The sequence below is a fragment of the Callithrix jacchus genome, chromosome 2, assembly GCF_049354715.1.
Source record: "Callithrix jacchus isolate 240 chromosome 2, calJac240_pri, whole genome shotgun sequence".
Taxonomy (NCBI): domain Eukaryota; kingdom Metazoa; phylum Chordata; class Mammalia; order Primates; family Cebidae; genus Callithrix; species Callithrix jacchus.
In genome coordinates, this window is record NC_133503.1 from 79,415,427 (window position 1) to 79,427,582 (window position 12,156).

At 40.8% G+C, this 12,156-nt stretch overlaps 1 protein-coding gene across 5 annotated transcripts in view; it reads right to left on the bottom strand.

The window, feature by feature from the left end:
• The window catches only part of ADAMTS19 (ADAM metallopeptidase with thrombospondin type 1 motif 19), a 266,721-nt gene extending 254,948 nt beyond the window's left edge, over window positions 1-11,773 (bottom strand). For 4 of the 5 annotated variants that reach the window (XM_002744633.6, XM_035290949.3, XM_078364938.1 and 1 more), the window contains exons 1-2: window positions 11,099-11,773; window positions 9,875-10,530 (exon numbers count right to left, since the gene is read on the bottom strand). In XM_002744633.6, the coding sequence (XP_002744679.3) occupies window positions 9,875-10,530; window positions 11,099-11,189 (747 nt within the window). In that variant the 5' untranslated portion in view covers window positions 11,190-11,773. The remainder of the gene's footprint in view (window positions 1-9,874; window positions 10,531-11,098) is intronic. The other variant, XM_078364939.1, reaches the window with a different exon arrangement.
• Window positions 11,774-12,156: the final 383 nt, after the last annotated feature.

Sequence of the window (12,156 nt, forward strand, 5' to 3'; positions counted from 1 at the left end):
CTGGAGGCCATAATCCTTAGCAAACTAACATAGGAACAGAAAAATCAAACACCACATGTTCTCACTTATAAGTGGGAACTAAATGATGAGAACACATGGGCACATGGAGAGGAACTATAGACACAGGCACCTACTAGAGGGTGCAGGGTGGGAGAAGGGAGAAGATCAGAAAGAATAACTAATGGGTACTAGGTTTAACACCTAGGTGATGAAATAATCTGTAAAACAAATCCCCATGACATGAGTTCACCTATATAACAAACCTGAACATGTATCCCTGAACTTAAAACAAAAGTTAAAAAAAAATTACCTTGGATTCTTTTTGTTTACTTATTCATTTATTTAGAAACAGGGTCTAGCCTTGCCCTCCTGCCTCCCTCCCTCCCTCTATTCCTTCCTTCCTTCTTTTTTCCTTCCTTTCTTTTCCTTTCTTTCCCTCCTTCCCTCTCTGTCCGCCTCTTTCTCTCTTTGTCTTTCTTTCATTCTTTTGAGATAAGTTCTCACTCTGTCACCCAGGCTGTAGTGCAGTGGTGCAATCATGGCTCACTGCAGCCTCTAACTTCTGGGTTCAGGTGATCCTCTTACCTTAGCCTCCTGCGTAGCTGGAACTGCAGGTATGTGCCACCATCTCAGGCTTATTTTTATCTTGGATTCTTTTTAAATTCATTTTTTAGGTTTGACATTAAATTTGGGATATTAATTATTTTTTAATTGCCTTGACTGGAGTGCAGTGGCATGATCTCTGCTCACTGAAACCTCCACCTCCCGGGTTCAAGCAATTCTCCTGCCTCAGGCTCCTGAGTAGCTGGGACTACAGGTGCCTGCCACCATGCCTGGCTAATTTTTGTATTTTTAGTAGAGACAGTGTTTCTCCATGTTTGTCAGGTTGGTCTGGAACTCCTGACCACAGTTGATTTGCCCGCCTCAGCCTCCTAAAGATCCTTATTTTTAATAGAGACTACCTCTACCAACTACCTCTACCTCACCAAAACCCCTGTCCATACATCCCACTGCCTGCTTTTGATCCTGGTATCTACATATGACACTTGAAGAAACAGTACATCGAGGAACATGGTCAAATGGCTGATGATGTAGCCTCACTGCAGAAGTGGTCTTATTTCAAGTAAAGCCAGGCTGAGGCTAGTAGGCTACAAAAGAGTTGAGGGCAAAATATCTTTACGTTTATCCTTTGAATGTGCTCAAGAAAAAAAAAAATATGTTTAGATCTCATTTATTTTAAGTGGAAAGCAATAGAAAAGCAGAAGCATTTAGTAATGCCAAAACGGGCTTGGGCTCACCAGCACCATTCCCTGATCATCAGTTAGGGTCTAAAGAGTTAATAATTTATTGCAGATATATGCACATTAATTATGAGATGAAGTCAAGTTTCTCTCTTTGGAAAAGGCAGGCACTAAACTGTCTAATCCCTAAGGTCCTTCCCAACACTGCCGTGTAATAATTCTATAAAAATATCTGGGTAGCACTGGAATGGCTAAGCTCCCATTTTCTCACTTCTCTCAGTCTAGGGCTTGGCATTAGAATGATGATGAGATGGATGTGCTCAATATAGCTGCACCCTAAATGCACTCTGCATCAAATCATGGTTTTCATTTTGCAAAACGAATCTTAAAACTTCCTTTCAGGAATCCTCCAAATCATAATTCAAGAGGGGCTCCTGTTTCTCCCACTGCTCCAAAACAGATCCGATCTACCAGGATCCTGGAACTCCTCTGATTATTCTTCCTTTTGCAAATACAAAAACATAAAACCATCTGGGGTAAAAATGTAATCACAAATAAGCAGAAACATTCAATTGTGCATGAGCTCAGTAAAAAATGTGCTCTTTTAATGTTGCCTAAAAATATTTTCAGGATCCTATAAAGAACTTCGTTAATTAAAAGTAAATTATATTTGTGATTCAGTTAACAAACTTCAAATAAAATTTCTTCTCATAAAATTGGTCCATGTCTTAATTCTCTGAGAAAGAAGACATAGGTTAACACATGATTAAATAGTTTATTTTTAATGTACAATGTAGCTTATTTAATAGGCATGACATTTCTGTTTATTCACTATATAGCTTTCTTTAATGAAGACTAATGTGTCTACATATTGCTCCTCTCATTATCCAGAAACTTCTCTCACATGTAACTATATTATCCATGCCATCCTAAACACTAAACTGGAAATGCATAGAATGCCATAAAGGTAGGTACACTTAAAAACCAGTTATTTCATTAATAAGGAGAGGTTGAGCACTTTCTAAATCAAAGAACTATGATGAACTCTAAGGGGATAAGAAGTTGAGACAAATAAAATAGTTCCTTCAAAACTGTAAACGCCTTTAAGCAAAAAACTATTTCTTCTATATTTTCATTCTCTGGGACTTCAACATAATATATAGATATAACTGGTTCATTACTGCTGAATATTTAGAGAGTTCTAAATTCTGTAATGAATAGGCTTATATGTAAATCTTTTGCATATATATAGATATTTCTCTAAAATTGACAACTCTAAGCAGAATTGCTGGAAAGGGTGAGCATATTTAATGTTTTAATAGATACTACACTAAAGTATATACTGACTTTATCAATTGATTCTCCTACAAAATGTAAGACTAAATGTTCCCCAGTTATGTCCATTGGATAGTCTCAATCTGCATAATTTGTGCCAATCTTATGAACCAAAAAAGATGTTTGAGAAAATTTGCTTTTCCTAGCTTACCAATAAATCTTCCAAAAATTGAGGTTTATTTTAAATTTTTATGTCCTTTTCAGCATAAAGACTAAAAATTTAATTGTTTAATCACTGGATAGTAAAATTACCGATGATTTATTTTGTATATTTTCTAAGTTTCCTATACTCAGAATATATTATAATTAACATTTCTCTTTTTAAAGTACTTTGGAATTAGAAATAAAACTATGTAATAGAAAAATAAGGCATATAATACATAAAGACGTTTGGAATTAGAAATAAAACTATATAATAGAAAAATAAGTAAAAGATGGCCAGGCATGGTGGCTCACACCTGTAATCCCAGCACTTTGGGAGGCTGAGGCAGGAGGATCACCTGTGGTCAGGATTTTGAGGCCAGCCTGGCCAACATGGCAAAACCTCATCTCTACTGAAAATACAAAAATCAACCAGGTGTCATGGCAGGTGCCTGTAATTCCAGTTACTTTAGGAGGCTGAGGCAGGAGAATGGCTTGAACCCAGGAGGTGGAGGTTGCAGAGAGCCAAGATGGCACCACTGCACTCCAGCCTGGGCAACAGGGTGAGACTTACATTGTGGGGTGGGAGAGAGAGAAAGGGAAAGAAAGAAAAGTAAAAGATATGAATGGAAAGTCTACAGGAAAGGAAATGAGTATAAAAAATATAAAGACATTCAACTTTGCCATAACAACAAAAAATGTAAATTAAAAATATATTAAGATAAAATATTTTACCTATTATATTTCACAAATGTCAAATTTTTAAATAATAACGTCCATACTGGTAAGAGGACATGGGAAAGAGAAACTCTCCTACTTCACTGGTCTAAGATTGTACAGTGGCACCATCTATATGGGGTGCAATTAAGCAATATCTCTCCAAATTACCAATAATATGCTATTTAACACAGATATACATTACAGGCAAAACAGTATTTCCTCAGAATCCTATATATTTAGCATTGTTCTTAGTAGGGAAATACTGTATTCAATCAAATATCCAGGAACATCAAACTGATTAGGTAGATAACAACAGATACTTGCAATCAGATGTAACGTGACTAAAGAAAAGTGGAATCTCTTTATACACTCGAATGTGATAATACCACTTGTGTGTGTGCGTAAACAATATGGGTTTAAAAAAGCTATAAATGTATACATGCATTTATATTTGTTTATGCATAAACTACCTCCAGATCAGACACTTTAAGCAGATAACCCTGGTTACCTCTAGAAGGAAAACTAAGTACTAACTAGAAAACTTATTTGAGGAAGATTTTTCATTGCCTACCTTTTGGAAGATTCTATGTGGTAACGTCTGAGTTCTTAAAATTTTTTAAATGATTTCCTTTATACTCAGATTTGAATGATATTTTTTCTGAGCATATAATCCAGAATTTAAAGTGACTCTTCCTCAGAATTCTTATGTTACCTGATCCTCTGACACCTACTATCACTGATTCAATTCTCCAAAGTCGATCTGACACACATCCCACTGTACATCATCTCTCCTCTATTAAATGTGCAGAATTTCTTTCTCTTTGATTTTCTAATATTCCTTCACTGTGTATCTAGATTTGGGTCCCTCTTATACCATGCTGAGTTTCATGATTGGTCTTTTAATCTGAAGGTTTGTGTCTTATCTCTGATAAATTTGTTTCTGATGTGGAGAAAAAGAAGTCTCCTAACCTCTACCTAACGAACCTTGGTTATGTTAACCATTTCAATTAGAATCACTGGTCTCTTTAACCTCTCCCTAAGTAATCTTGGTTATATCAACCAATTCAACTAGTATACACACACCATCTGGAAAATATGTCACTGAGGCATACAGCATGCTGAATGCTCATAGCTAGCAGACACTTCGTCTTACAGCACACAACTATTTCCATCATTCAGCCAGTGTATTTCAGCCATATTTGTCTGAAAACAGGTAGGTTCCTCTTATAATTGTATAATTTAATTGATATTTAAATATTAAATATGAAAGCCAGTGAAATCTGAGTGCAAAATATGGCTTAGAAAAACAAGTTATTTTAAGATTTTGCTATAATTTTGAAATGAAGCAACAATAAAGAATACAATTTTTTTGAATTTTACACATAAACTGCTTTGCATTTTTCTTATTTTTAGTTCAGAATATGAAAACCTGACTGAAAATCGCTTGTGATATATGCTGAGCGAGGATTGTCCAGAATACAATTTATCACACCTACCCTCTACCCTCAAAGAAGTAATATCTGGCCTCACATCCAAAGTGTAACTGATAGGTAAGGTATAACCGCATGTATTTTTAAAATTCAATATTTATAGTGATTTTTAAAAATGTATTCTGATTAGAGAAATGTTTGATCTTGACCTGTGATTCATGGCTCACAACTGTTTTGTTTGTTTTAATATTCATTTGTGGCCACTGTATTATGCTCTGCGATAGTTTCTGGGCTTGATCTTCCATGTCATAAATTTACCTATCAGTTCATCTACTGAGTTTTTATTCTAAGTAAAACATAATTTCAGTTCCATTTTTATCTAATTTTTTTAAGGATAGCAGTTTTTTCTTATTTTTTTAAATGCATTCTTTTCCATTCATATATACCTGCTCTTTTTCCTCTCAGCATTAGATTTCTGTTATTCTATTTATTAATTTTTTGCTTCATGTATTAATATTCACTTTTGAATATTAACAAGAGTTTGACATACTTTTTTACAAGGTTTTCTTCAAAATGGAATATTCTTAGGTGTCAGCTCATATTTTCTTGGTTTCTCTGCTCACCTATCTGTTGTGCCTAGTTCAGATTACTCAGCTCTTCTTGAGTTAGGGACAGATGGGACATTTGACTGGGTGCTGGAAGCCAACAGCTCAGTTTTTGAGAGTAGAGACTATTTCCTGGGTGTCATTCACATGCCTGGGTAAGCTCTGCCTCTGTTCCCTGTTCCTGTGTTAGTGACACACATGTGGCTTCTAGTGCTTGGCAGAATGGGATGACAGAAAAAACAATCCCTGCCCTTGTTCTAGGGTACCTTTCTGCTCACTGCATTGCCTTTCCCTGCATGTACAGCAGCACTTCTGGCATGGCTCCTGCCATTCACAGATGTTTTCTAATGACTACATGTTTCCCTTAATCCAAGCCAAACTGTTTCAGTCTTTCAGGAGATATTCAAAATATCTGAAGTCCTGATGACATTCTCTTCTAATACTGCTTTCTATTTATTTAGAATATCTTTTCTATCATTCCTAAGATTTTGCTTGAATGAAGAAAGTAGATATATGTGGTCAGTCTGTAGTCTTAATTTTTTCATTTGGATGTTGATTGATTCCACTTGTTCTCCTTGTTATGTGTTTATTTCCCCTTACTTGTTCCTGCCCTGACACCAGCTTTCACACTGCTAACTGAAATAGTGCCTCATCTAAAGGGGAGTCACAAAAATATTTAATTGTTCAAAATTGTCCACAGCATAGAATACTATAATGCAAATAAGAGAAAAATAATTCAATTTTGAGAAGCCTCCAAATTCTGTATCAAAAGCTAATCAAAAGAACTACTGTATAAAACTCTTAAATAAGAAAAGGTGACATTAGTTTTAGTAAACTCTTAATTTAAGTAGGAAAAGGTGGCATTTGTTTTAGTATCCACACCTCATCATCTAGAAAAAATCAGTAGTCTGCCATGTCAATAGTCCATTTAAAAAACACATAGGCCAGATATGTACTAATCGAGTTTATTTTGGCCTACTGCTTACAAGTATGTTTTTAGCAAAAAAGCATTGTGTTAACTTTGAGCAAATATAATTGTTACACAGTTTCATGGAATTTAATTTGTTGCTTTTGTGTGTTTTAAATTTTAAAGATAATTTTAAAATATCATAAAGTACTTCAGATGTTGTTCAATGATTTTTACTGAGTGCCTACTAAAAAGTAGGTATCTTATAATGTGTTGAAACTGAAAAGAGATGAACAAAACAGTACCATCAGTGCACTCATGGCATACCTATATTTTCACATAACTCAACCTATTGTATTTCCCTGTTTACATCAATAACTGGTAAGCTAGGGTGAGAGCCCCATGAAATATATTAAGACTGCTTCATCTTTTTGTATTCTCTATTTCTGCAAAATGCCCTAGTCATAAGTTAATACATAATTAATTGATTAGTCATAGTATATTTATATGCTTATAAGATCTAATATATGGCTCAAATAAGATTGTTATTCAATCCTATACTAATCAGTACAAAGAGAAATAATAGCACTTCATAGCTCAATTGCTAGATATATAAGTATAATTCGTAGATTTTATATAGAGAGCAATCCAGATATGAGATCTAGAAACATTAAAAACTTTGAAGAGGCAGCCCTTGCCCCTCTATCCAAAATCTCCCTTTTGGTACTTTTCCTTTAATAACACAAGTAAGAGTATTACCTAGAGAGTAAATTGGTCAATCTTACTGGATAGCTGACGATCTAGTTTCTTTGGTAGAGACTTTTGGATCCTTTTAAATATGTATAATCCAAAGATGTTGAAAAGCTCAGGTACCAGTAGGCAAAACTTACTACCAAGAGAGGGGAAGGGAAGGTACAGTTAATGATCTACCCTCTTCTCTGCAACTAACAATAAGAAAGCTTCCCATTAGAAGACAATAATTGTTGCAAACTAATGGCAGTTGCATTTATAAATGATACACCATCTCTGTATAAATGTATCATGATTCCTCACATTAGAATTACAGGATCACAGAATTCTAGAGATATAAAGAACAGGAATGTAGTTCTACGAATATTCACAGTTAGAAGAAGCCCATATTCTAGCAGATAAGGCTTTTGAAGTCTGATCTCTAGACTTTTTAAGATCATTTCTCTCTATTGCATCTTCGGGCCTAGTCATAGGAGATATTCTTTTTCATTCCCTTGACAGGTCCTGCATTTTCACACCTCCATTCAGTCTCCTCCCTCTACCTACAACACTCCAGCTTTCTTTTCTGCCTGGCAGAATCCTCTCCATGGTTTAAAATTCAGTTAAACTTCTGCTTTGGGAAGCATTCCCCACCTCTCCCAAGGGATTTTTACCTTAGCAAAACATTTGATTTGTTGTGCTGGTTTGTCCTGTCTTGTGACTACTTGTGTCATTTCCACCTATACATGATATATTTCTCTTAATTTGTGAGCCCCTAAAAGGCAGAACATTCTAGCCTCTAACACAAGACCTATAATACACTAAATATCCAACAGAAGTTTAATCCCATCATCCATTTTTTAAATTAAATCATCTAATTCTCTCATTTTACTTATGGAAACTGAAGCCTAAAATGATAAGGAGCTTGTCTATCATCAGGGAACAGACCTCTTCCAGAGTACAGATAACAACTCTCTCCACCAGCTCATAAGGGAAAAGGGCTGGCATGTTAGAGTCTAGAGTAACAAACCCACCCTTCTTGGCTATTTGCTTAACTTTTTTACTGAAAATCTAACTCCTAACACTGTATTGCTGGCAATGGCAGTTTTCCTCAATAACAAAGACTTCCCAGTTCAGAACATATACATATGTGGCTAATAGGAAAAGTGAGTAAAAGTCCAACATGATAAACAGGGAGGTATGTCAAACTCCTATTCAGTCTATGAAAAACCTACTTATAATTCTAACTTTGCTTCCTTAAGTATGGAGAGAAGGAATAGGTCATTTGGAAAATCTGACCAAAAGTGCACATTTCAACACAGTGAAATGCTTTATTCCCCATTGCTCCTACCACACCAGCAACTTTCTATATGTGATTATTTCATCTCTGGCCAAAACCTAGTGGACAATGAAATCTCCACAAAATGTTTTCCCCAGTGAAATGTTCAAATATCAGTTCCACAGAAAACCTTTTTATAAAAGCTTTTCTTGTAATTTTTCCATGCCATTTTTTTGCACTGTCTCAAAATGCCCATATTTGAATATTCATCATTATGAGCCCTGTCCAACAATTTACATCATTTGACTATGGGATCTTGGGTGGCGGGGGGTGGTTTTGGGTGGCTTTGATTTTGCTGATATGTTCTGCTATCCACTGCTGTTGGATTTACTCTAAATGAGCAGGTTGCTTCCATGTAAGTTCTTGTGGATTTCCTCAATGGCTCGCTATGAACAGCAAAATGAAGCCACAAATCACAAGGATATTTTTTATATTTTATGAGTTTTGTCTTAAACCCCTTAATAGTAAAGGCCATGGTGGTGTTGCACAACAATCTGAATGTACTTAACGTCACATACCTGTACACCTAAAAACGGTTAAAATAGAAAATTTTATGTATGCATATTTGACCACACACACACACACGCGCTAAGGCCAACTTATAGACACTTGTCCCAACCCGAGTCTTGACAGAGGGAGAAAAATTAAATGATAATCTTCACTGACAGAGCGAATGGCTTTAGCTTTCCATTCCAACAGTCCTTTTAACAAGGCTCTCCACCTTGCTCCTTTCCTCCACAGAGTGGAAAAAGAAAAGAAACTACTGTCAATGAAATGTAAATCACAGAACCATAACCCTTTGAACAGGGATTGGATTCTAATGTCACCCATTACTCATCAGCTCCAGTCTCTCTGATGAGTCCTTCCCAACCCCTATCTTTCACAGGAACAGTGAACAGGTGTCCAGGATGGCTGTTGTTGTGTTTAAATTCTATACAGCTGTCAAATTAATTCCCTATAGAATTATTCTTGCAACTTGGAAGTAGGACATGAAAAAGCTCTAAGATAACAGATGAGGAACTGACAGTGAGGGGCAAACACGGAGGAGATTCATCAGTGAGCCGACTGGTTGTCTTTCGAGTTCCTAAAAGACATCACGTGGCGGGCTTAGTTTAGAAAACCCTAGAGAACAGAAAGAAGTTGAACTATTGGAAAGAAGTTACAGAAAGGCAGTTTCACGTAGTTTCGAAAGACATAACCATCTGAAAGGAGAAGGGCATTTATCCATCCAATTAGACCTCCGATTCACGTAACTGCTCTGGAGATGTTCCATGGGAGACAAATGATACAGACACCTGAGGATGTAGTCTAGGACGCTCAAATGGAGCAGGCTGAAAGGGGAGAAAGTGCATGCCAACCATCCAGATCTATGGGGCAAGAAAAGGAGCAGCAGGGGAAAACGGAAAGCTAGGGAAAGAAGGGCTTACCAGGCCACCTCCACAGGTGCTGAAAGAGGCCAGCGAGCCGGGATGCCGCAGCACAGCTCCGGTGTAAAAGCAGCCTGCGTCGTCCTGCGCGGGAGGGTGCGGGGCGGATGCTGCCCCCGTGGGGCCGGGACCGGGATTTGGCCGCTGTTCCACTGCGAAGCGCGGAGCCAGGAAGCGGCCGTCTCTCCGGAGCAGCAGGTACAGGTCCCGAGAGAATGCCGGGATCCGCAGCAACACTTCATCGCCATCCGGGTCTGCAAGCTGGGCTGGGGGCGGGGACGGGGGCGGCTGCGGGGGAGGCGGCCGCTGCCACGAGGCCGGGGCGCCCGGGGACAAGGCTGCAGCCCCGCTGGATCCCCGCGGCAGCTCCTGAGACTCTAGCTCCTCGTCCTCCTCTCCCTCCGACGGCGCCAGGGGCCGGAGCCGGGACTCTGACCGGACCTCGGTGGGCTCCTCCAGAGGCACCGGAGCCACAGAGCGCACTTCGCGCGAGCTGCCGGCAGCCTGAGCCCTGGCGCTACCACCGCCCCCAACGCTGCGCACCCAGCCCGAGTCCGCGCTGCCCCCGCTGCCGCCAGCCGCGTCCACAGGCTCCCGGCGCCAGAGCGCAGGAAACACAACTTCCCACTCCTCGCGGTCGGGGGCGAACTGCAGCTCTGCGGGCGGGGCAGACAGAAGTGCGGGGCTTAAAGTGCTGCGGTTCCAGTAGCACAAACATTTCCAAGCTCACAATCCATAGATACAGGGCGCTCGCGTTGAATATGATGGAGACCACCCGTCTAGCCCCCGAAACTCTTTGCAACCCCCCGAAGCCTTGCGATCAGATTACAGACTCTAGCATTTTCAGAGTAAAAGTAAGATTATATTGGGGGCAGGGGAGAGAGGACTCAAAGTTTGCTGACTGCACTTCACTGTTGAAAAGAAAACCGGTGCAAAGACTCCAGCAGGATTAAATTATTTCCTCTAGGTACTGTAAACGTACCTTTGCAAATATTACCGCTCTAATTAGAAGGAAACTATTCCACATACGGCTAAAACGAAGCTGGCAGAAGTGCGCTTCATTTCCGAACTTGACCCCTTAACCCGCACCTCAAGCTCATTTTTATTGCTACCCACTGAGCCCTGCTCTCAGTGCACCGGTTGCACCAGCCCTGCCTACCGGTACGTTCGTGATCTCTGCTGGGATGGCTGGAAAAGAAGCGAGAAAGTCATGGAAGAAATTACCTGAAACGATCCCATTCAACAGGAACCCCAGCTGGTAAAAGAGGCAACAGCAGCAGATGTGAGTCAGGCGCATCTCGCGGTTCTTCCCCATACTGCGCTCCAGTGGCCGCGGCTTCTCGCCGGGCGCACGCCTCCAGCGCAAGATCCACTCCGGGCGCAGCGGCCTCCCCGGAGCGCCAGGAGGCCCGGCGGCAAATTTGCCCAGGCCCTTTGTCTGCTAGGGGAGGGGGTGTTCGGGGGTAGACTGTGCGACTCCAGGAGGCTGCTGAAGCCCTGGAGGGGGTGGGGTGGGGTCGGGTGGGGGGAGGAGCGGGGAGAGAGCCCCGCGGCCCCGCAGCGCTCGAGCTCCCTGGCGAATTAGGTGGTGAGTCTATTTTCTGTGTTCTGGACGCTGCAGGAGTTTCCAAGGCCGAGCTGGCTAGTGCTGGAGCCCCACGAGACAGACCCACAGCCGGCAGAGATCCGGTAGTGCTGCCTCTGGACAGGCGGAGGACTGCCCGGCGCAGGCAGTAGAGCTGTGGTGTCCGAGCCGAGGCTCGCTGCCTGCACCCGCGCAGAACGGGCGGAGGCTGGTGTCACAGTCTCAGCAACTTGGTGTGCCAAGCTCCGCACACTTCTCAAGCTTCTTGGGATGCAACGCTGAAGTCTCTCACCCGCAGCGGCGCGGGAGGGAATGAGTAGGGAGATGGGAAGACAGGACTAGCGACGTGGGGTGTAGAGCAGAAAAGAATCAAGCACATCTGACCAGAAAAAGGGACCAAGGGGTGCCCGCCAAGCGTGACTTTGTGGGACAAAGGTCCCAGAACACCATGCACGTGCTCAAATGCCGGTTGAAATGGGGTGGGGACCCAAAATCCCTCACCTGACTATTGATTGGCCACTCGGGAAGGCCTGATTTGCATCCCTCCCCTGCCCTCCACCAGTCTGCTGAGGTGTGTGCAGGTAGAAGCACCTCCCCCTTCCCATCCCACTCTTCACTCCAGCTCCTCTTTTTGTCACATTCATACATCACACAAAGCAAACATTAGTGCAGACTTGAGCACAAAGCTGAAACCTCA